The following is a 25,868-nucleotide window of genomic DNA, read 5'->3' on the forward strand; positions in this document are numbered from 1 at the left end:
AGCGATTCCGTCGGGTAGTGACGGATCCAGAATTTGAAGTTACCAGGGGCGGGCTTCTAAAGGAAATAAAAAATCAAAGCCACAATACAATCAAATAAGACAATCAAGAAAAAAATTGGCCAAGAGTATGCATGCAGGCAAGACGGTCAACACAATAAATTTATCAAAGTAGTTTACGTCTCAAGAACTAGGCAAAAATGTAACGCAAAAAATCACATAAGGTATAACTTGGACTCGTGAGCTGGCTAAATCTTCCATGCTTTATCCCAAATTTTTGATCTTCTAGTCCATTAGGTGCCTGAAACATGTAAAAACAATTAGATTAATCCAAATCACAACATAGTATTCCATTTGTTCACACAACAGATAAAACAAATGTTTGCCATTAAGTTGTGGTTATACATGGAGGATTTGGAAGATGGCTTCTACGATTCCTTAGGCCATGAAAATGTTTGATAATCTTCTTGTCTTCAATCCCAACAAATATATCTCTCTCAACATAGCAAACCATCATATCATTCAACCATTCATCATGTATCTTGTTTCTCAAAACTGTCTTTATTATATTCATGGCTGAGAAAACCCTTTCAACTGATGTTGTTGCTATTGGCAATATCAATGCGAGTTTGATGAGTCGATAAACAAATAGGAAATGCAAATACTCCTTAGTTTGAACTAACTTGACGGAAATACTTGATAGACTATCACAACCACAAAAAGGTGATATTTTCATCACATCAATGTATATGTCAAGCTGACCACTCAAAAATTTCCGTTCTTCTAGATCAAAGTCTGTTGAGTAAATGCTTGCAAGCTCAATTATCTTGTCATGGTTAAAGCTACTGAACGAGTCTCTAGGATCTAGACATGAAATGCAAATCAATAATCGGGTTGTTGTTTCACTAAATCGATTGTTCATCTCGGCTATGTTTCTATCAATCACCTCATTGAATATTTCTACCTTATAGTGATGGAAGCGAGTGTCTGACTTATGTGAACTCCTTGGATAACCCCTGGCTGAAATATTATCATTCATATTTGGCACTGGTATATCTCTCTAAACACAAAATGCAGTTGTAGCCTCCAAAAGTGGCTCCCACCCTTCATCCCTCAAATGCTGCAATAACCTTTTCACGGAGACAATCATGTTCATTGCACTACTATGTTTTGGTCCTTTTGTTGCAATGCTTGTGACAAATCATTAGTCAAACCAAGAACTTTAATCATCAAGTGCAATATGAGTATGAATTCAAATACTTCCATTTGTTTCATCAAACCTGATGCTTTGCCTTTGTCATCGTCATTTTCCCCATCTAAACAAATAGCATGTAGCACTTGGATCACCGTGTTCCACAAATAGCATGTAGCACTTAGATGTTCCCCCCTTCCCTTCATAATCTCCCCATTCTCCAATTGGATTACAATCTTGTCATGATGTTTCTGCAGCGATGCATCTTTTCTTCTACAAGATGCACTTACCATGGTCAGAGTGATATTTGTATAGCCAAAGAAATCACTAATAGCAAGAAATCCTTTCACAACAGCCACAACTACTAGTTGAAGCTGATGGGCGAAATAATGCACATAAAATGCATGAGGATTATCATCTAGCACTAGTTTCTTTAGGCCGTTAAGTTGCCCACGCATATTTGAGGCTCCATCATATCCTTGCCCTCTCAGCCTAGACATGCTCAAGTTATGGGTAGCAAACACTTTATCCAAAGATCGTTTGAGAGAAGCAGATGTGGTGTCAACAACATGCTTAACACAAAGCAACCTTTCTAAACTCTATCCTTGCTTATTCCAAAACATCAAAATCACAACCATTTGCTCCTTGATTGACACATCACGGGACTCATCAACAAGAAGTGAGAATTGACCGCCCCCAAGCTCATTCATCATGACTTCAATAGTTTTTTCAGCACAAGCTTGCACAAGTTGCTTCTGAATTTCATGACAAGTCATCTGATGATTTCCAAGAGCATTATCAAAGAGAACATCAGTTGCATCCTTACATCTCTAAGCACACCACTCTAATTGTTGGGGAACATAGCAATAATTCAAAAAAATTCCTACGTGTCACCAAGATCAATCTAGGAGATGCTAGCAACGAGAGAGGGGGAGTGCATCTTCATACCCTTGAAGATCGCTAAGCGGAAGCATTGCAAGAACGTAGTTGGTGGAGTCGTACATGTGGCGGTTCAGATCGCGGTCAATTCCGATCTAAGCACCGAACAACAGCGCCCCCGACCTCCGTGTTCAACACACATACAGCCCAGGGACGTCTCCTCCTTCTTGATCCAGCAAGGGGAGAGGAGAAGTTGAGGGAGAACTCCGACATCACGACGGTGTGGTGGTGATGGAGCTCGTGGTTCTCCGGCAGAGCTTCGCCAAGCGTGACGGAGGAGGAGGAGGTGTTTGAGAGGGGAAGGGCTGCGCCAAGGGAAGGGTGTGGCAGCCCTCCCACCCCCACTATTTATAGGGGAAGGGGAGAGGGGGCCGCCCCCCTAGATCCCATCTACAAGGGGGGGGGGGGACTTGCCCCTACAAGTCGGGTGGAGGCGCCCCCACCCCTAGGGTTTCTAACCCTAGGCGCCTTGGGCCCCTTGGGGGGCGCGCACTGATACGTCTCCAATGTATCTATAATTTTTGATTGCTCTATGCTATATTATCTTCTGTTTTGGATGTTTATGGGCTTTATTATACACTTTTAAATTATTTTTGGGACTAACCTATTAACCCAGAGCCCAGTGCCAGTTTCTGTTTTTTTTGCCTATTTTAGGGTTTCGAAGAAAAGGAAAATCAAACGGAGTCCAATTAACCTGAAACTTCACGAAACTCATTTTTGGAAGGAAAGCAACCCGGGAGACTTGGAGTCTACGTCAAGGAAGCTTCGAGGAGGCCACAAGGTAGGGGGCACGCCCTCCACTCTCGTGGGCCCCTAGTGGCCCCCGTGACGTACTTCTCCTGCCTATATATATCTCCATATACCCTAAAAACATCCGGGAGCACAATAGATCGGGAGCTCCGCCGCCAGAAGCCTCCGTAGCCACCGAAAGCCAATCTAGACCCATTCCCGCACCCTGCCGGAGGGAGGAATCCCTCTCCGGTGGCCATCTTCATCATCCCGGTGCTCTCCATGATGAGGAGGGAGTAGTTCTCCCTCGGGGCTGAGGGTATGTACCAGTAGCTATGTGTTTGATCTCTCTCTCTCTCGTGCTCTTGATTTGGCACGATCTTGATGTATCGCGAGCTTTGCTATTATAGTTGGATCTTATGTTTCTTCTCCCCCTCTACTCTCTTGTAATGAATTGATTTTCCCCTTCGAAGTTATCTTATCGGATTGAGTCTTTAAAGATTTGAGAACACCTGATGTATGTCTTGCCGTGCGTATCTGTGGTGACAATGGGATACCATGTGATTCACTTGATGTATGTTTTTGTGATCAACTTGCGGGTTTCGCCCATGAACCTATGCATAGGGGTTGGCACACATTTTCGTCGTGATTCTCCGGTAGAAACTTTGGGGCACTCTTTGAGGTCCTTTGTGTTGGTTGAATAGATGAATCTAAGATTGTGTAATGCATATCGTATAATCATACCCACGGATACTTGAGGTGACATTGGAGTATCTAGGTGACATTAGGGTTTTGGTTGATTTGTGTCTTAAGGTGTTATTCTAGTACGAACTCTAGGGTTGTTTGTGACACTTATAGGAATAGCCCAACGGATTGATTGGAAAGAATAACTTTGAGGTGGTTTCATACCCTACCATAATCTCTTCGTTCGTTCTCTGCTATTAGTGAATTTGGAGTGACTCTTTGTTGCATGTTGAGGGCTAGTTATGTGATCCAATTATGTTAGTATTGTTGAGGGAACTTGCACTAGAGAAAGTATGAACCCTAGGCCTTGTTTCAACGCATTGCAATACCGTTTACGCTCACTTTTATCATTAGTTACCTTGCTGTTTTTATATTTTCAGATTACAAAAACTATTATCTACTATCCATATACCACTTGTATCACCATCTCTTCGCCGAACTAGTGCACCTATACAATTTACCATTGTATTGGGTGTGTTGGGGACACAAGAGACTCTTTGTTATTTGGTTGCAGGGTTGCTTGAGAGAGACCATCTTCATCCTACGCCTCCTACGGATTGATAAACCTTAGGTCATCCACTTGAGGGAAATTTGCTACTGTCCTACAAACCTCTGCACTTGGAGGCCCAACAACGTCTACAAGAAGAAGGTTGTGTAGTAGACATCAAGCTCTTTTCTGGCGCCGTTGCCGAGGAGGTGAGAGCTTGAAGGTATATCTTTAGATCTTGCAATCGAATCTTTTTGTTTCTTGTTTTAGCACTAGTTTAGTTTATAAAAGAAAACTACAAAAAAATTGGAATTGAGGATACCTCATATGCTTCATCTTTTTAATATCTTTCACGAGAATAAGGATTCTGATAATTGTGCTCAAGTGCTAGAAGAATAATGCATTAGAATGTTTGGCACTAAATATTTGAATGATGAGCATGATTGCAATGTTGTTAGTATGAATTCCTTGAATATCCATGATGCTAATGATATGCAAAGCCACAAGCTTGGGGATGCTATGTTTGATGAAGATAATGTTTTTTAGAATATATTTGCTGTAATTAATGTTTGTCCCAAGCTTGGGGATGCTATGTTTAATGAAGATGATATTTTTAGTCTCCCAAGTTTTGATATGCAAATTTATAATGATGATAGCATGCCTCCTACTTATGATGATTATTGTGATGATACTTATGCTATAAAAAGTAGTGATTATATTTATAAAAATTGTCATGATTATGATTACCCCTTTTCTGAACATTACTCTTTTAATGTGGAAACAATTTATAGTGTTCGAGTCTCTTATGATACTCCCACTATTCCGAATGAGAAGAATTTTGCTTATGTAGAGAGAAATAAAAATTCTATGCTTATGCATCATGAAAATAATGCTTTAGGTTCTGGCTATATTGTTGAATTCATTCATGATGCTACTGAAAATTATTATGAGGGAGGAATATATGCTTGTAGGAATTGCAATAATATCAAGTTTCCCCTCTATGTGCTTAAAATTTTGAAGTTATGCTTGTTTTGCCTTCTTATGCTAGTTGATTCTTGTTCCCACAAGTTGTTTGCTCACAAAATCCCTATTCATAGGAAGTGGGTTAGACTTAAATGTGCTAGTCATATTCTTCATGATGCTCTCTTTATTATTCAATTCTTATTCTTTATGCGAGCATCATTGAAATCATCATGCCTAGCTAGGGGCATTAAACGATAGCGCTTGTTGGGAGGCAACCCAATTTTATTCTTGTTCTTTGCTTTTTGTTCCTGTTTAGTAATAAATAATTCATCTAGCCTCTGTTATGTTTGAGTTTTTATGTTTTAATTTGTGTTTGTGCCAAGTAGAACCGTTGGGAAGACTTGGGGAAAGTCTTGTCGATCATGCTGTAAAAAATAGAAACTTTAGCGCTCACGAGAATTGCTGCCACTTTTTGTTGGAGAGTGATATTTAGTTAATTCTTTTTGCAGATGATTAAAATACAAATTACTCAGGTCCACCAATTTATGTGAGAATTTTATGAGTTCCATAAGTATACGTTTGATATAGATTACTACAGACTGTTCTGTTTTTGACAGATTCTGTTTGTCGTGTGTTGTTTGCTTATTTTGATGAATCTATGGCCAGTAAAAGAGTTTATAAACCATAGAGAAGTTGGAATACAGTAGGTTTAACACCAATATAAAGAAATAATGAGTTCATTACAGTACTTTGAAGTGGTGTTTTGTTTTCTTATACTAACGGAGCTTACGAGTTTTCTCTTAAGTTTTGTGTTGTGAAGTTTTCAAGTTTTGGGTAAAGATTCGATGGACTATGGAATAAGGAGTGGAAAGAGCCTAAGATTGGGGATGCCCAAGGCACCCCAAGGAAATATTCAAGGACAACCAAGAGCCTAATCTTGGGGATGCCCCGGAAGGCATTCCCTCTTTCGTCTTCGTTCATCGGTAACTTTACTTGGAGCTATATTTTTATTCACCACATGATGTGTGTTTTGCTTGGAGCGTCATTTTATTTTATTTAGTTTTTCTTTCTGTTTGAATAAAATACCAAGATCTGAAATTATTAAATGTTAGAGAGTCTTCACATAGTTGCATAATTATTCGACTACTCATTGATCTTCACTTATATCTTTCAGAGTAGTTTGTCATTTGCTCTAGTACTTCACTTATATCTTTTAGAGCATGGTGGTAGTTTTATTTTGAAGAAATAGATGAACTCTCATGATTCACTTAGATTATTTTGAGAGGCTTAAATAGCATGGTAGTTTGCTTTGGTTATGAAACTAGTCCTAATATGATGGGCATCCAAGGGGGATATAATAAAAACTTTCATATAGAGTGCATTGAATACTAAGAGAAGTTTGATAATTGATGATTGTTTTGAGATATGGAGGTAATAATATCAAAGTCGTGCTAGTTGAGTAGTTGTGAAATTTAGAAATTCTTGTGTTGAAGTTTCCAAGTCCCGCAGCATGCACATATGGTAAACGTTATGTAACAAATTTGAAAAATGAGGTGTTATTTGATTGTCCTCCTTATGAGTGGCGGTCGGGGACGAGCGATCGTCTTTTCCTACCAATCTATCCCCCTAGGAGCATGCGCATAGTGCCGAGGTTTTTTATGACTTGTAGATTTTTGCAATAAGTATGTGAGTTCTTTATGACTAATGTTGAGTCCATGGATTATACACACTCTCACCCTTCCATCCTTGCTAGCCTCTTCGGTACCGTGCATTGCCCTTTCTCACATTGAGAGTTGGTGCAAACTTCGCCGGTGCATCCAAAACCCGTGATATGATACACTCTATCACACATAAACCTCCTTATATCTTCCTCAAAACAGCCACCATACCTACCTATTATGGCATTTCCATAGCCATTCCGAGATATATTGCCATGCAACTTTCCACCGTTCCGTTTATTATGACACGCATCATCATTGTCATATTGCTTTGCGTGATCATGTAGTTGACATCGTATTTGTGGCAAGGCCATCGTTCATAATTTTTCATACATGTCACACTTGATTCATCGCAATCCCGGTACACCGCCAGAGGCATTCATATAGAGTCATATCTTGTTCTAGTATCGAGTTGTAATCATTGAGTTGTAAATAAATAGAAGTGTGATGATCATCATTTTTTAGAGCATTGTCCCAAGTGAGGAAAAAAAGGACGGCCATAAAAAAGAGAAGGCCCCAAAAAAGAGAAAGGCCATAAAAAGAGAGAGAAGGCCAGGAAAATAAAAAATAAAAAATAAAAAAATGAGAGAAAAAGAGAGAAGGGACAATGCTACTATCCTTTTCCACACTTGTGCTTCAAAGTAGCACCATGATCTTCATGATAGAGAGTCTCTTGTTTTGTCACTTACATATACTAGTGGGAATTTTTCATTATAGAACTTGGCTTGTATATTCCAACAATGGGCCTCCTCAAGTGCCCTAGGTCTTCATGAGCAAGCAAGTTGGATGCACACCCACTTAGTTTCTTTTGTTGAGCTTTCATACATTTATAGCTCTAGTGCATCCGTTGCATGGCAATCCCTACTCCTTGCATTAACATCAATCGATGGGCATCTCCATAGCCCATCGATTAGCCTCGTTGATGTGAGAATTTCTCTTTTCTTGTCTTCTCCACATAACCCCCTCATTATTATATTCCACCCATAGTGCTATATCCATGGCTCGCGCTCATGTACTGCGTGAAAGTTTATAGGTTTGAGATTACTAAAGTATGAAACAATTGCTTGGCTTGTCATTGGGGTTGTGCATGATGAGAGCATTCTTGTGTGACGAAAATGGAGCATGACCAAACTATATGATTTTGTAGGGATGAACTTTCTTTGGCCATGTTATTTTGAGAAGACATAATTGCTTAGTTGGTATGCTTGAAGTATTATTATTTTTATGTCAATATGAACTTTTATATTGAATCTTACGGATCTGAATATTCATGCCACAATTAAGAAGAATTACATTGAAATTATGCCAAGTATCACTCCGCATCAAAAATTCTTTTTTTTATCATTTACCTACTCGAGGACGAGCAGGAATTAAGCTTGGGGATGCTGATACGTCTCCAACGTATCTATAATTTTTGATTGCTCCATGCTATATTATCTTATGTTTTGGATGTTTATGGGCTTTATTATACACTTTTATATTATTTTTGGGACTAACCTATTAACCCAGAGCCCAGTGCCAGTTTCTGTTTTTTTGCCTATTTTAGGGTTTCGAAGAAAAGGAAAATCAAATGGAGTCCAATTGACCTGAAACTTCACGGAACTCATTTTTGGAAGGAAAGCAACCCGGGAGACTTGGAGTCTGCATCAAGGAAGCTTTGAGGAGGCCACGAGGTAGGGGGCGCGCCCTCCACCCTCGTGGGTCCCTCGTGGCCCCCCTGACGTACTTCTTCCACCTATATATCTCCATATACCCTAAAAACATCCGTGAGCACAATAGATTGGGAGTTCCGCCGCCAGAAGCCTCCATAGCCACCGAAAGCCAATCTAGACCCATTCCGGCACCCTGCCGGAGGGGGGAATCCATCTCCGGTGGCCATCTTCATCATCCCGGTGCTCTCCATGACGAGGAGGGAGTAGTTCTCCCTCGGGGCTGAGGGTATGTACCAGTAGCTATGTGTTTGATCTCTCTCTCTCATGTTCTTGATTTGGCATGATCTTGATGTATCGCGAGCTTTGCTATTATAGTTGGATCTTATGTTTCTTCTCCCCCTCTACTCTCTTGTAATGAATTGAGTTTCCCCTTCGAAGTTATCTTATCGGATTGAGTCTTTAAAGATTTGAGAACACTTGATGTATGTCTTGCCGTGCGTATCTGTGGTGACAATGGGATACCACGTGATTCACTTGATGTATGTTTTGGTGATCAACTCGCGGGTTCCGCCCATGAACCTATGCATAGGGGTTGGCACACATTTTTGTCGTGATTCTCCGGTAGAAACTTTGGGGCACTCTTTGAGGTCCTTTGTGTTGGTTGAATAGATGAATATGAGATTGTGTGATGCATATTGTATAATCGTACCCACGGATACTTGAGGTGACATTGGAGTATCTAGGTGACATTAGGGTTTTGGTTGATTTGTGTCTTAAGGTGTTATTCTAGTACGAACTCTAGGGTTGTTTGTGACACTTATAGGAATAGCCCAACGGATTGATTGGAAAGAATAACTTTGAGGTGGTTTCGTACCCTACCATAATCTCTTCGTTCGTTCTCCGCTATTAGTGGCTTTGGAGTGACTCTTTGTTGCATGTTGAGGGATAGTTATGTGATCCAATTATGTTAGTATTGTTGAGGGAACTTGCACTAGCTAAAGTATGAACCCTAGGCCTTGTTTCAACGCATTGCAATACCGTTTACGCTCACTTTTATCATTAGTTACCTTGCTGTTTTTATATTTTCAGATTACAAAAACTATTATCTACTATCCATATACCACTTGTATCACCATCTCTTCGCTGAACTAGTGCACCTATACAATTTACCATTATATTGGGTGTGTTGGGGGCACAAGAGACTCTTTGTTATTTTGTTGCAGGGTTGCCTGAGAGAGACCATCTTCATCCTACGCCTCCTACGGATTGATAAACCTTAGGTCATCCACTTGAGGGAAATTTGCTACTGTCCTACAAACCTCTGCACTTGGAGGCCCAACAACGTCTACAAGAAGAAGGTTGTGTAGTAGACATCACGCACCAGCCCACCAGGGGCTGGTTCCCTCCCTTGTTCAGCCCATTAGGCCCACCGGGGCAGGTGGCCCCACCCGGTGGTCCTGGCACAATACCGATAATCCCCGAAACTATTCCGGCGACTGAAACTGGACTTCCCATATATAAATCTTCACCTTCGGACCATTCCGGAACTCGCTCCATTGTTCTAGAGAATGGAGTCTTGGTCATTTTGCCCATGAGGCATGGTTCGCACGTGTCAAATGATTCATAATCAAGAGACTCCAAAAGTCTATCTGCATGGAGTTTCTTCATGCGTTTGACACCAATGTGACCAAGGCGGCAGAGCCACAAGTATGCAGGACTATCATTATCAACCTTACATCTTTTGGCATTCACACTATGAATATGTGTAACATCACGTTCGAGATTAAACAAAAATAAACCATTGACCAACGGGGCATGACCATAAAACATATCTCTCATATAAATGGAACAACCATTATTCTCGGATTTAAATGAGTAGCCATCTCGCATTAAACGAGATCCATATACAATGTTCATGCTCAAAGCTGGTACTAAATAACAATTATTGAGGTTTAAAACTAACCCCGTAGGTAGATGTAGAGGTAGCGTGCCGACGGCGATCACATTGACCTTGGAACCATTCCCGACGCGCATCGTCACCTCATCCTTCGCCAGTCTCCGCTTATTCCGTAGCTCCTGTTTTGAGTTACAAATATGAGAAACCGCACCGGTATCAAATACCTAGGAGCTACTACGAGGGCTAGTAAGGTACACATCAATAACATGTATATCACATATACCTTTGACGTTGCCGGCCTTCTTATCCGCTAAGTACTTGGGGTAGTTCCGCTTCCAGTGACCATTTCCCTTACAATAAAAGCACCGAGTCTCGGGCTTGGGTCCATTCTTTGGCTTCTTCCCAGCAACTGATTTACCGGGCGCGGCAACTCCCTTGTTGTCCTTCTTGAAGTTCTTCTTACCCTTGCCTTTCTTGAAACTAGTGGTTTTATTCACCATCAACACTTGATGTTCATTTTTGATTTCCACCTTCGCTGATTTCAACATTGAATATAACTCAGGAATGGACTTATCCATCCCTTGCATATTGTAGTTCATCACAAAGCTCTTGTAGCTAAGTGGAAGCAGCTGGAGGATTCTGTCAATGACCGAGTCATTTGGAAGATTAACTCCCAGCTGAGACAAGTGGTTGTGCAACCCAGACATTTTGAGTATATGCTCGCTGACAAAACTGTTTTCCTCCATCTTACAACTGTAGAACTTATCGGAGACTTCATATCTCTCGACCCGGGCATGAGCTTGGAAAACCATTTTTAGCTCTTGGAACATCTCATATCCTTCGTGCTGCTAAAAACGCTTTTGGAGCCCCGGTTCTAAGCTGTAAAGCATGCCGCACTAAACCAGGGAGTAATCATTACTACACGACTGCCAGGCGTTCATAACGTCTTGAGTTGCTGGGAAAATGGGTGCGTCACCGAGCGGTGCTTCAAGGACTTATGCTTTCTTGGCAGCTATGAGGATGATCCTCAAGTTACTGACCCAGTCCGTATAGTTGCTACCATCGTCTTTCAGCTTGGTTTTCTCTAGGAATGCGTTGAAGTTGAGGGCAACATTAGCGTGGGCCATTTGATCTACAAGACATATTGTAAAGGCATTTTAGACTAAGTTCATGATAATTAAGTTCATCTAATCAAATTATTGAGTGAACTCCCACTCAGACAGACATCCCTCTAGTCATCCAAGTGATACATGATCCGAATCGACTAGGCCGTGTCCGATCATCACGTGAGACGGACTAGTCATCAACGGTGAACATCTCCATGTTGACCATATCTACTATACGACTCATGTTCGACCTTTCGGTCTCCCGTGTTCCGAGGCCATGTCTGTACATGCTAGGCTCGTCAAGTCAACCTAAGTGTTTTGCATGTGTAAATCTGGCTTACACCCGTTGTATGTGAACGTTAGAATCTATCACACCCGATCATCACGTGGTGCTTCAAAACAACGAACCTTCGCAACGGTGCACAGTTAGGGGGAACACGTTTCTTGAAATTTTAGCGAGGGATCATCTTATTTATGCTACCGTCGTTCTAAGCAAATAAGATGTAAACATGACAAACATCACATGCAAATCATAAAGTGACATGATATGGCCAATATCATCTTGCGCCTTTGATCTCCATCTTCGAGGCGCGGCATGAACACCACCGGCATGACACCATGATCTTCATCATCGTGTCTTCATGAAGTTGTCTCGCCAACTATTACTTCTACTACTATGGCCAACGGCTAGCAATAAAGTAAATGAATTACATGGCGTTTTCATTGACATGCGGGTCATAAATAAATTAAGACAACTCCTATGGCTCCTGCCGGTTGTCATACTCATCGACATGCAAGTCGTGATTCCTATTACAAGAACATGATCAATCCCATACATCACATATATCATTCATCACATCCTTTTGGCCATATCACATCACATAGCATACCCTGCAAAAACAAGTTAGACGTCCTCTCATTGTTGTTGCTTGTTTTACGTGGCTGCTATGGGTTTCTAGCAAGAACATTTCTTACCTAGCAAAACCACAATGGTGATATGCCAATTGCTATTTACCCTTCATAAGGACCCTTTTCATCGATTTCGATCCGCCTAAAGTGGGAGAGACAGCCACCCGCCAGCCACCTTATGCATCAAGTGCATGTCAGTCGGTGGAACCAGTCTCACGTAAGTGTATGTGTAAGGTCGGTCCGGGTCGCTTCATCCCACAATGCCGCCGAATCAATATATATATAAGACTAGTAACGGTAAGCAAATTGAACAAATCATTGCCCACAACTACTTTGTGTTCTACTCGTGCATAGAATTTACTCATAGACCCATCTCATGATGCCACTGTTGGGGAACGTAGCAATAATTCAAAAAAATTCCTACGTGTCACCAAGATCAATCTAGGAGATGCTAGCAACGAGAGAGAGGGAGTGCATCTTCATGCCCTTGAATATCGCTAAGCGGAAGCGTTGCAAGAACGCGGTTGGTGGAGTCGTACACGCAGCGATTCAGATCGCGGTCGATTCCGATCTAAGCGCTGAACAACGGCGCCTCCGCGTTCAACACATGTACAGCCTGGGGACGTCTCCTCCTTCTTGATCGAGTAAGGGGAGAGGAGAAGTTGAGGGAGAACTCCGACAGCACGACGGCGTGGTGGTGATGTAGCTCGTGGTTCTCTGGCAGAGCTTCGCCAAGCGTGACAGATGAGGAGGAGGTGTTGGAGAGGGGAAGGGCTGCGCCAAGGGAAGGGTGTGGCAGCCCTCCCCCCATTATTTATAGGGGAAGGGGAGAGGGGCCGCCCCCCCAGATCCCATCTACAAGGGAGGGCGGCGGCCAAGGGGGGAAACTTGCCCCCCAAGTCAGATGGAGGCGCCCCCACCCCTAGGGTTTCTAACCCTAGGGGCCTTGGGCCCCTTGGGAGGCGCACCAGCCCACCAGGGGATGGTTCCCTCCCTTGTTCAGCCTACTAGGCCCACCGGGGCAGGTGGCCCCACCCGGTGGACCCCCGAACACCTTCTGGTGGTCCCAGTACAATACCAATAACCCCCAAAACCATTCCGACAACTGAAACTCGACTTCCCATATATAAATCTTCACCTCCAGACCATTCCGGAACTCCTCGTGACGGCCCGAATATCATCCGGGACTCTAAACAACCTTCGGTAACCACATACTATTTCCCATAACAACTCTACCGTCACCGAACCTTAAGTGTGTAGACCTTGCGGGTTCGGGAACCATGCAGACATGACCGAGACATCTCTCCGGCCAATAACCAACAACAGGATCTGGATACCCATGTTGGCTCCCACATATTCCATGATGATCTCATCGGATGAACCACGATGTTTGGGATTCAATCAATCCCGTATGCAATTCCCTTTGTCCATCGGTATGTTACTTGCCCGAGATTCGATCGTCGGTATCTCTATGCCTCGTTCAATCTCGTTACCAGCAAGTCTCTTTCCTCGTTCCGTAACGCATGATCCCATGGCTAACTCCTTAGTCACATTGAGCTCGTTATGATGATGCATTACCGAGTGGGCCCAGAGATACCTCTCCCTCATACGGAGTGACAAATCCCAGTCTCGATTCGTGCCAACCCAACATATACTTTCGGAGATACCTGTAGTGCACCTTTATAGCCACCCAGTTACGTTGTGACGTTTGGTACACCCAAAGCATTCCTGCGGTATCCGGGAGTTGCACAATCTCATGGTCTAAGGAAATGATACTTGACATTAGAAAAGCTTTAGCAAACGAACTACACGATCTTGTGCTACGCTTAGGATTGGGTCTTGTCCATCACATCATTCTCCTAATGATGTGATCCTATTATCAATGACATCCAATGTCCATGGTCAGGAAACCATGACCATCTATTGATCAACGAGCTAGTCAACTAGAGGCTTACTGGGGACATATTACGATCTATGTATTCACACATGTATTACGGATTCCGGTTAATACAATTATAGTATGAACAATAGACAATTATCATGAACACAGAAATATAATAATAACCACTTTATTATTGCCTCTAGGGCATATTTCCAACACTAACATCTCAAGAAAGTTACCCTTGCTTCTTGAATTCTTAGACTCATCATGACCACGAAAAGCAAGACCTTGCCTAAGCAGAAACCTTATAACACCAACAACAGCCATCAAATCGGTTATGGTATTCAATATGTGCCTTTTCAATTTGAGTAGTGATTGCATATGCCACACTTTGCTTCTGATCTTTTAAATCTTCACAATGCATTCTTGAATTGTTGTGAGAGCATCTCCAACAGCCGCCGAATGTGCCACGCGCCCATCGCCCGGTTTGGCGCGGCGGGCAGCGCTGCCTCCAGCAGCGGTGCTAAAATGCAGCACACGTGCAGCTCCAGCAGCGCGCAAAAATGCAGCGCGCGCAACTCTCACACAAACAACATATATGCATTTCAAACATAAGCAAAAAGATCAAACACAAACAAAATAAATCAACAATAAATAGTTCAGTTTTGTTATTGTAACTCAAACAAATAGTTTATCGTTCAATACAACAAATAGTGCAATAACACAACAAATAGTTCAACAATACAACATTGAACGCACAAATCATAATGCTCTTTGTCGTCCATTCCATGCCCACCACTCCTCAATGAGATCCTTCTGAAGATGATCATGCGCTGCAGGACATCGAATGACATGATATGAGGCAACAAAACGGGCCACCCTTTCAGCCCTCCATCACACTCGTATGGGATGTCCCAAGAGCTCATACTAAGAGTAGTCTACATCTTGGCCACGCTCATTCTCGATGATCATGTTGTGCATGATCACACAAGAGTGCATGATGTACCAAAGCATTTTTTGATCCCAAAATCTAGTCGGTCCTCTCACAATAGCAAATTGGGCTTGCAAAATTCCAAAAGCTCTCTCCACATCTTTTCTAGACGCCGCTTGAGCATTGTGGAAATCAAGATTTTTCTTACCTTCAGGTTTTTTCAACGGATTCACAAATATTTGCCACTTTGGGTAGATGCCATCCGCAAGATAATAGCCATAGTTGTATGTACGACCATTTGCTACAAACTGCACCGGTGGCAAATCACCATTTGCAATCTTATTCATCAGTGGTGACCGGTTGACAACATTGATGTCATTCAAAGATCCACACATTCTAAAGAAAGCATGCCAAATCCAAGTCTCTTGATCGGCCACCGCTTTAAGGATTATAGTGGAACCCTTTTTTTGGCCGTGGAATTGCCCATGCCATGCCTTTGGACAATTCTTCCAACTCCAATGCATGCAATCTATTGAGCCAAGCATACCTTGGAAGCTGCGAGCTTTGTTCATCTCCAATAGCCTTGTGGCGTCTTCAACATTGGGAGATCTCAAATACTCCTGGCCAAACACTTGGACAATCCTGACTGCGAAGCGCTTGACACACATGATGGCTTGGCTCTCACCGATAGCCAAGTGATCATCAACTAGATCAGCCGGGATACCGTACGCCAACATACGCAAAGCGGCTGTCACCTTCTGAAAGGTGTTATGCCTGAGCTCTCTGGCGGCATTCCTCCTTTGCTAAAAAAACAGGTCATGGCTCGCTAGTTTCTCTGCAATGCGCCTGAACAACTCGGTGCTCATCCTAAACCGACGACGAAAGTATGACTCCGGGTATGTGGGATTCTCCACGAAATAGTGCCTCATCAATATGTTATGGGCATCGATCCTATCCCTCCAAATTTTCTGCCGACCCATAACCGAACCACCGTGCTTCGATTTTTTATTGATGTGCATAGCTAGGATCATTGCAAGATCCTCCTCCTCTTCCATATCAAATTCTTCTTCGTAAGAATCATACAACGAACTCATCTACAATGTTGAATACTAGGCTATAAAAACTACAATCAACATGCACCAAATTCATGAAGTTTGAGCAATACATACCTTGCAGGCGTTTTGTCGAACACCTTGCGGGCGTCGAGCGGCAGCGAGCGGCCGCGCGCTGTTCGTCGGAGGACCGCCGCGTGAGAGGGGCGGCGGTGACTAGAGGGAGGCGGAGGAAGCCGTCGCGGCGCGGTGATAGGCCGGGGAAGCGCCGGAACGGTCGCCGGGCGGCGTCGCGGATGGATGGGTGGGTGAAGTTGCGAGCGAGCGTTCGAGAGTCCAGCGCGTGGGAGCGGGCGCAGCAAATAAGCGGCGCGCAATGGCGTTTCGCCCCGCGCGCTGAACTAGATATGCCGTGTGTGTGGTTTTTGCGCCTCCGCTGGAGTGCCCGGAGCGGTAGCGCGCGCGCAAAGAACGCGGATTTTTCAGCGCGGCGCTTATATAGCGCGGTTGTTGGAGATGCTCCGAGCACTCTTTGTCGAACCTACATGGAGCCTGAAGTTTTCGACTGCTTTCTTCCAATTTGTATACCTAGTCTTGGTGAAGACTTCAGCCCCAAACTTTGAACTGATTGTTGGTTTCTTGAAAAGAAGACAGTGAAAACAATAAGTAGATTTTTTTGGCCACACTATACTCTAGCCAATCAAACTCTTTATGCCATATTCTCTAAATGCCATGACATCTTCATTGCGTTCAAAATCGTGATCTTTAGGCTAGCATGCACCTTTCAAGATATTCGCCCTTCTCACTTCATCTCTGATTTCTGGGGTAGCATACTGTTCAATTTGTTTCCGAAGGCCTGGATCAGGTTCAATGTCAGTTGGATTAAATCTTTGAGGAACATCATCTTGCAAATTGTTTCTATCAGTCTCTTGACTTAATACTCCAGGAACATTATCTTCTGAAATGGTTGCATTTACTTCAGATCCACAAACTTGGGGTCCAGAATGATTTACTAGTATAGGCTTGAAAAAAAATTCAATCTGCTTCATCTCCTTAGGTCCTTGTAACATCATATTTTTATTTAATTTCAGTGTTCAACTTCCAAGAATTGGGCCAACATGACAACAAATTAAACATGATAGAACATAATAGAAGACTAGGGGAGAGCGGAAGAACCTGGTCTTTGTTGCCTTGTTGGCTGCTGTTTCTTGTTTTGAGCAGGGACCATGGTGATGGAGATGAAGGCGGCGGCGACTCTGCTTGCCGTCTCGACAACATCGCGAATAGGCGGATTCGCTTCTCCTTCTCCATCTAGCACCATCGATTGAACAGACCTGGGCAACGAGGGCGACTACAAGACGATAGTGGAGGCGGCGCCGCGTCCGCATGGCGTGATCACTCTACGCGTGAATTCAGCACGATCAGTTCCACGATCGATAGAAAAGTAACTGTGTACCTGAAAATCAGGCTGCGTACCATAACTAACGGGCTCATATAATTTTTATTGGGCTTACTTGATTGGCCCATCTATAGCTAGCGAGCAATTACCTCGCGAATCATTTTCCTCTTCCCTTGTTGAAACCTTCGACCCGAGACCTTCGAGCGAACGTGCTCGCTTCCCATGGTGGCAGTGACGGTGCCAGAAATCAAATCATGTGTAGTCACTTCAAAATTGTGTAGTCAAATGTATATATTTCTATATTTTTCTGTATAATTTATACTTGCTGTATTGCGTTTTCCTAAAGAGATGTGTAGTTAAGTGACTACACAGCCTATGTGTGGCTTCGCCACTGCATGGTGGCCGCCGACCAAAACCAGTAGGGGGTACCCTAGGTTTCGAAAATTTACCCGGGTCGGCCGCCCCTACACAACCCCATGATGGAGCCGCCCTACCACCGGGGACACTTTCCTCTGAGAGGGAGAAATTAAAGCCATCGACATCACCAGCGTTTCTCTTATCATGGAATGACCATTCCTCCCTACATCACGGCATACGCCATGCCTCCTTTTTTACACTTGATTTAACTTGGGCTCGCTGAAACGGTCGATTCGCAAAAGGCATGGTTCCTTTGTCTTTCCTGTGTTCCAAACTGGCGTGAACCTTGAAATTCTAACAGACCTCAACGCGTTTTGCGACACGGTAGTTGTACAAACATTAATTAAAGTACAACGCGGGCCCTACCTTCGGGAATAATCGGGGCCACTTGTAAGTTGACCTTTCGGCCCACCTCGCAGCCTCCTCGTTCTTTCCAGAGAGGAGGGCAGGTGCTCCCCCTGCCGTGTGCCGTCCCACGTTTCCCCGCCAGCAAGAAAAGCACACGCGCACTCCCGTCCGGCTGACACGTGGGACCCGCCCGTCACCCCCCCGTCAACAAAGCCGCCTCCAGCAACAACCGCCGAGATTTTGCAATCCGGTCCTCCACTTCGTCCCTCCCCAGCCCAGAAACCCTAGACCGTCGCTCGCCTGCTTTCCTTCCCCGACGCGACAGGCGAATCCAAGGTGAGTTCCGCCGGATCCGCCCTCCCCGCGCCCGCTTCCCAGCGCTCCCCGCCTCACGACGCGCCGGCCGGTGCAGGTTTCGCGGCGGTCGCGGCCCTAGCACGCGCTGGATCTGACGCGGCAGCTCCCGGCGGCCGCGTACTACTGCCTGCTCTTCGCTGCGTCGGCGGCCGTCCTCGGGCTCCTCGGCGGCGTCGCGCGCTATATGCTTCCCCGGAAGCGGGAGATCGTCGCCGGCGAGGTCGAGGACTTGCAGAAGAAGACCCGTGCCGGGGAGGGCGAGGCCACCAGGGAGGAAGGAGACGCAGCCATGGCTGGGAGGGGGAACGAGATCGACGAGGACCTGCACAGCCGCCAGCTCGCCGTCTATGGCCGCGAGACCATGAAGCGCCTCTTCGGCTCCAACGTCCTCGTCTCTGGACTCCAGGGTCTCGGTGCTGAGATCGGTACGTGCAGTCCAGGCGCTCTTCTAATGCAGATGGTCTTTTACTCTTTTTTGTTTTAGTATATATAATCTCTTTCCTTGATTTGTTTCCTTTTATATGTGGGACTAGGTTAGCTGCAAAAAAGGAAATTAGTAATTACTACCCCTTGCTCGATCTGATGTAGCTTAGCGACCTAGGAATTCCTATTATGTTTCTCGTACACAAATTTACTGCTCGTAATTGCTATCTTGAGCTCTTGGTTTAGCTCTGGCTCAGCTGATGTTGCTGCTAGTTTGACCAAACACACTGATGGGTATCGCCTTATTAGCTAGATGGGCTCTTGTCGTTGTGTCTTACTTATGATTTTAGTTGAAACCACCAAGCCAAAACTTTTGTCTACCTACGTTTTGTAACTACTGTACTATCTAAACCATCAAACCAAAACTTTTATTTGTGTGGTGAAATGAGTGTCTTTTGTGTGACCCTATCAGTGCCCCTTACACACAATGCTAGCGTATGCATTATGATGGGTGAACTTCTGCACTGCACCACATTGCACATAGTTATTCACTGACATTTCGCCAATTAGGCCAATGGTAGTTTTGGTCCGTGATACCAAGAGACATGACACCTTAAAGGTTAATAAAGGCGTACTTTTTTTGCTGCCGGCCAGTTGGATTATTGGATTCATCTGAGATGTCTGTTACTCATTATCACACCATATGAGTATTTGGGTGTAAAAACAAATCATAAGCTTGGTTAGGAGCTTGGCAGTCAGTAAAAACTGAACCTTTAAAACTTGGATGAGGTTTTGGCAGTCTGTAATTAAGCTTTAAGCTTACAATTGATTTAATACTTATGTATTCCTGCAGCAAAGAACCTTGTCCTTGCGGGTGTCAAGTCTGTAACCTTGCATGATGATGGTAATGTGGAGCTGTGGGACTTATCAAGCAACTTCTTCCTCTCGGAGAATGATGTTGGGCAAAACCGTGCTCAAGCTTGTGTACAGAAGCTACAAGAGCTGAACAACGCTGTCCTCGTCTCTGCCTTAACCGGTGATTTGACCAAGGAGCACCTTTCTAAATTCCAGGTGCACCAGCATGACATTGATCTGTGATCTTCTACCTTGCTATTTCAATTTTTTCTACATCTATGTGTCTTCCATTTAAGGTTTTACATTATGCTTGTACTTTCTGTCCATGTGACTTTAACAAGCAGGCTATCCATCTTTCTATTTGATTTTGGTATAGAAATTTCATGCCAGTTTTCCGAAGTACTACCATTTCAAAAGAAGTGATGTACCACAATTCTAGCATTTACAGAACATCACTTTTAACAAATACTCCCTCCGTCACATAATGTAAGACGTTTTTTGACATTTTTGACACTAGTCAAAAAACGTCTTACATTATGGGACGGAAGGAGTAATAAAGTAATGCAGTCAACTACTTGAAATATTTGGCCATGATCTCATCATAATCAAGGTGTGTTGAAGTGTGTGTGCTGTAAAATTGTATGAAGTATAAGATGAACCCTGCATATTGTGGATTGCTGCGAGATTCTAAAAGGTTTCATCTGCTTGACTGTTTGGACTAGGTTAGGTTTGTACAGTCTATGCTCCGTTCATTGCCTGATTTTACCTGCAATTTCGTTGTGTGATTTTGGTCCCGAAATCGAATTTTATTAAACTGTCGATTTTGTTCTGACATGTATTCTGGTAAGTAAATGTTGGCCTTGGTAATATTGTTGCCAACTAGCTAATTGCCCGTGTGTTGGAACGGATGCATACATATTTTAGTGGTTCACATTAATTGTGTCTCCCGTATACCTTCCACTCACTATATCCGCCTCCCCGATCCACATGTCAATGGCTCATTCGGTCACAGTCCCCCTTCCACTATCACCCGTACACTTTGGACAAATAAAATTGGAATTAAATCAGTGGGAGTACTACATTTCCAATTTACCAAACAAAAAATAATTAGTTTTCATATTGCTGGCGGAAGGAGATGTGATGTTGGACAAATTAGTTTCGAAATAAATCAGTGGGTGGGGATGTGAGTTGATAGGAGATGTGATGTTGTGCAAATAAAATTATAAATAAATCAGTGGTGTTATTGTGTTTTGAATTTGCCAAACAGAAAAATGACTAGTTCCCATATTATGGAAGGAAGGAGATGTGATGCCAGACAACTAAAATAGGAGATAAATATGTGGGTAAGGGTGGAATCGGAGGAGAGAAAAAACCTGGAGACGAGGAAGCGAATGACCTATTCCCCTTTAATAATAGAGATGTGTATTCTGTTAACTGTGCTGTGTGAGCTGGTGAGAAGATAAATTGACTATAAAACTGCAAAAACATCATTGGCATCTTTATAGCGACACATAATTTGTTCACTATAATTTGTTTTCACATGCTATGTCGTGCCAGTCCCACAAACGGATCTGTTTGTCAAATGCAACTGAAATTCCAAATCCATGTTCTTCAGTTTGCAGTATATGAGTTTTTAGGAGGATTAGATGACTCCTCACATTTTATTTATATGCTTCTTTATTTACACTGGGTAAATTTGGTCATTTATCATCCTCAGAATAACTTTCATATGTACTTGCAGGCCGTTGTCTTCACTGATATCAGCTTAGATAAAGCAATTGAGTTTGATGATTACTGCCACAGCCACCAGCCACCCATTGCTTTCATCAAGTCTGAAGTTCGTGGTCTTTTTGGCAGTGTGTTTTGTGACTTTGGTCCTGAATTTACTGTTTTGGATGTGGATGGTGAGGAACCACATACAGGAATTGTTGCATCAATCAGCAATGACAATCCAGCACTTGTATCTTGTGTGGACGATGAGCGTCTGGAGTTCCAGGATGGTGATCTAGTTGTTTTCTCTGAAGTCCATGGAATGACTGAGCTGAATGATGGAAAACCAAGAAAAGTTAAGAATGCAAGGCCTTACTCTTTCTTCTTGGAAGAAGACACTTCCTCATTTGGCGCATACGTTAGAGGTGGTATCGTCACACAGGTCAAGCCACCGAAGGTTATTAAATTCAAACCCTTGAAAGAGGCCATGTCAGAGCCGGGAGAATTTCTCATGAGTGATTTCTCCAAATTTGAGCGGCCACCTCTTCTGCATTTGGCATTCCAAGCTTTGGATAAGTTTAGGACTGAGTTGAGCAGATTCCCTGTTGCTGGGTCCACTGATGATGTGCAAAGGGTGATAGAGTATGCTATTAGCATTAATGATACTCTGGGAGATAGGAAACTTGAAGAAATTGACAAAAAGCTCCTGCACCATTTTGCCAGTGGTTCCAGGGCTGTTTTGAATCCTATGGCTGCGATGTTTGGTGGTATTGTCGGTCAGGAGGTAGTGAAAGCTTGCTCAGGGAAATTTCATCCACTTTATCAGGTTAGGATCTACTGCCTCTTGTTTTCAGTATATAATAATTACATTTATTTGCAGCAATTTTTAACATTAGTTGTTTTGATTTTGTAGTTCTTCTATTTTGATTCTGTCGAGTCTCTCCCTGTTGACCCCTTGGAGCCTGGTGATTTGAAGCCAAAGAACAGTAGATATGATGCTCAAATCAGCGTATTTGGATCTACGCTTCAAAACAAACTGGAGGAAGCAAAAATCTTTATGGTCGGTTCTGGGGCACTTGGATGCGAGTTCTTGAAGAACCTGGCACTAATGGGTATTTCTTGCAGCCAGAATGGAAATCTGACTGTGACAGATGATGATGTTATTGAAAAGAGCAATCTGAGTCGCCAATTTCTTTTCCGTGACTGGAACATTGGGCAACCTAAGTCCACAGTTGCTGCTACAGCTGCTATGGTAATTAATCCTAAACTTCATGTCGAGGCCCTTCAGAACAGAGCAAGTCCTGAGACTGAAAATGTGTTTAATGATGCCTTCTGGGAGAACCTTGATGCTGTTGTCAATGCCCTTGACAATGTGACTGCAAGAATGTACATAGACTCCAGATGTGTATATTTCCAGAAGCCACTTTTGGAATCTGGGACTCTGGGTGCTAAATGCAATACACAGATGGTCATCCCTCACCTAACAGAGAACTATGGGGCTTCAAGGGATCCACCTGAAAAGCAGGCACCTATGTGCACTGTACATTCATTTCCTCATAACATTGATCATTGCCTAACCTGGGCTAGGTCTGAGTTTGAGGGTTTACTTGAGAAGACTCCCACTGAAGTAAATGCTTTCCTGTCAAATCCTACTACATACATAAGTGCAGCAAGAACTGCTGGTGATGCACAGGCTAGAGATCAGCTTGAACGTGTTATTGAGTGTCTTGACAGAGACAAGTGCGAGACGTTCCAGGATTCTATTACCTGGGCCCGGCTTAAGTAAGTTTAGCCCCTCTCCTCTTCACAATTAGGTCAATATTGCCTTGGTGCATCACGAGCTGTGTTTATATTTATTTCACTTGCTTCCGATGTTACTCACCCTACTGTTTTTCCTGGTGGTGTATCTTAGGTTTGAGGATTACTTCTCCAACCGTGTGAAGCAGCTGACGTTCACTTTCCCAGAAGACTCGATGACCAGCTCTGGTGCTCCTTTCTGGTCTGCTCCAAAGCGGTTCCCACGACCTGTGGAGTTCTCGTCGAGTGATCCAAGTCAGCTTAGCTTTATTTTGGCTGCTGCAATATTGAGGGCAGAGACTTTTGGAATACCCATACCTGAGTGGGCCAAAACCCCAAACAAGCTGGCTGCTGAAGCTGTTGACAAGGTGATTGTGCCGGATTTCCAACCAAAGCAGGGGGTTAAGATAGTTACAGATGAGAAGGCCACTAGTCTATCCTCTGCATCTGTTGACGACGCTGCTGTCATTGAAGAGCTTATTGCCAAGTTAGAAGAAGTTTCCAAAACACTGCCATCAGGGTTCCACATGAACCCAATACAGTTTGAGAAGGTCAGCATGCCGTCACATTTTCTTTCTCTGAACTTTAGTGATTTGCTCTGAATTTTTCCTGTCGACCTATATATGGTACCTTTCCTGCGAAATGCTTAATTTCATTTTGAACACATGCCTGCTTTCGTCCCATTTTCCCCTTGGGTATACAGCCTTGCATCTCTAGAAACAACACTTGTAAGCCTCCAAAAGTTTCGTACAAGAAGAATTGCTGAGCTGCTTTCTGTATTTGCAGGATGATGACACAAACTTCCATATGGATGTGATAGCTGGTTTTGCCAACATGAGGGCAAGGAACTACAGCATTCCTGAAGTGGACAAGCTAAAGGCCAAGTTTATAGCCGGCAGGATCATCCCAGCTATCGCCACCTCCACCGCGATGGCCACTGGCCTCGTCTGCCTCGAGCTTTACAAAGCCCTTGCTGGTGGACACAAGGTCGAAGACTACCGCAACACGTTTGCAAACCTTGCGATCCCTCTCTTCTCCATTGCTGAACCAGTTCCACCCAAGACCATCAAGCACCAGGAGCTGTCGTGGACGGTCTGGGACCGGTGGACTGTGACAGGCAACATCACGCTGAGGGAGCTCCTGGAGTGGCTCAAGGAGAAGGGCCTGAACGCTTACAGCATATCCTGTGGCACCTCTCTGCTGTACAACTCCATGTTCCCCAGGCACAAGGAACGGCTTGACAGGAAGGTTGTTGATGTTGCCAGGGAGGTGGCTAAGATGGAGGTGCCCTCTTACCGGCGTCATCTTGACGTTGTGGTGGCCTGTGAGGATGACGACGACAACGATGTCGACATCCCACTTGTGTCGGTCTACTTCCGCTGAAGAAGCGCTCCTTCTGCGTTTACATGATCTTGTGGTTGGTCATGCTGGATCGACTGACATGTCATGAGTTGCATTAGTGATTGTAAGCTGAGTGGGGGCTTAAGCCACATTACCGACTGATTTTTCCTTTCTACCATCTTGATGTCGATCGGATCATTGGGGGCTGATCTCGGGTTGTTACCAGACATCACTATTCACGAGACTAGGCACAACATCATCTTGATAATTGTTGCATGATGCGTTCACAACTAAAATTGGTCGTCGTGGTATTGAATGAATGTTTTAATCTGTTTGTCCTCTTTTGTGCGCCACTGTGCACTATTCAAGTGGGATCACCTTCGTTGCCTTCATTACTTGTTCAATTCAATCTCGTAAATCGGGGGAATCCTTTTCATCATCTATAGAAAACTTACCTTCCGGATTGCTGCTTGCACGCCTAATCGGATCTCCGGGTAAAGTTGCATCTTGGGCACATGAATGCCAGATGGACAACTATGTTACCTGTTCAATGCGGGGGTAACATGCACGGTTTGGTGTATGTTGCATCCCGTTCTGCGCGGGAGGATGACGCCAGTGGTACAAATGCTTAATAAATCTATTAATTAAACTCATATTTCTATAATCAATTTGATCTCCCGGGCCAATCCAAGGACGCCTACGAAAAGGTGAAAGTTATGAGAGGCAAATGCCAAAAATGGAATGAATTTTTTTGAATGACAACTCGAACAAAAATACTTCCTCCGTTTTCATATACAAGGCACTTCGCTTTTCGTGAACTTTGACTCATAATTTTAGTCAATAAAATATGGGTTATATGTCATCAAATATACATTAAGGAAAAGTTCTTTGAAATGCGCCTCCAATGAGATACTTATTTTCCACCGCAGAAAAAATCATATTCTTATTTTCTTCGTAAAATTAATGGTCAAAGTTAGGCATAAGAATAGTATGCTGTATCCTTGCACAAAGAAAAACAAACGA

The 25,868-nt window shown here is 43.6% G+C and overlaps 2 protein-coding genes across 2 annotated transcripts; one reads left to right on the top strand and one right to left on the bottom strand.

Annotated features, from left to right (window-relative positions):
- Nucleotides 1–290: 290 nt before the first annotated feature.
- Nucleotides 291–17,055, bottom strand: LOC147971255 (uncharacterized). Its single transcript, XM_087523889.1, has 5 exons — nucleotides 16,725–17,055; nucleotides 14,435–14,656; nucleotides 12,335–12,337; nucleotides 403–2,031; nucleotides 291–298 (listed from the first exon to the last, which is right to left on the bottom strand). Exons 4-5 carry the CDS (start codon nucleotides 1,034–1,036, stop codon nucleotides 291–293), a joined length of 642 nt encoding a protein of 213 aa, XP_087380015.1. The 5' UTR covers nucleotides 1,037–2,031; nucleotides 12,335–12,337; nucleotides 14,435–14,656; nucleotides 16,725–17,055.
- A 1,487-nt stretch (nucleotides 17,056–18,542) lies between these two features.
- Nucleotides 18,543–25,184, top strand: LOC125508699 (ubiquitin-activating enzyme E1 2). Its single transcript, XM_048673476.2, has 7 exons — nucleotides 18,543–18,698; nucleotides 18,775–19,144; nucleotides 19,996–20,213; nucleotides 21,739–22,533; nucleotides 22,621–23,489; nucleotides 23,620–24,055; nucleotides 24,291–25,184. Exons 2-7 carry the CDS (start codon nucleotides 18,904–18,906, stop codon nucleotides 24,885–24,887), a joined length of 3,156 nt encoding a protein of 1,051 aa, XP_048529433.1. The 5' UTR covers nucleotides 18,543–18,698; nucleotides 18,775–18,903; the 3' UTR covers nucleotides 24,888–25,184.
- The last annotated feature ends 684 nt before the right edge of the window (nucleotides 25,185–25,868 follow it).

The sequence above is a fragment of the Triticum urartu genome, chromosome 5A, assembly GCF_056163025.1.
Source record: "Triticum urartu cultivar PI428250 chromosome 5A, HENAU_Tu73, whole genome shotgun sequence".
NCBI lineage: Eukaryota > Viridiplantae > Streptophyta > Magnoliopsida > Poales > Poaceae > Triticum > Triticum urartu.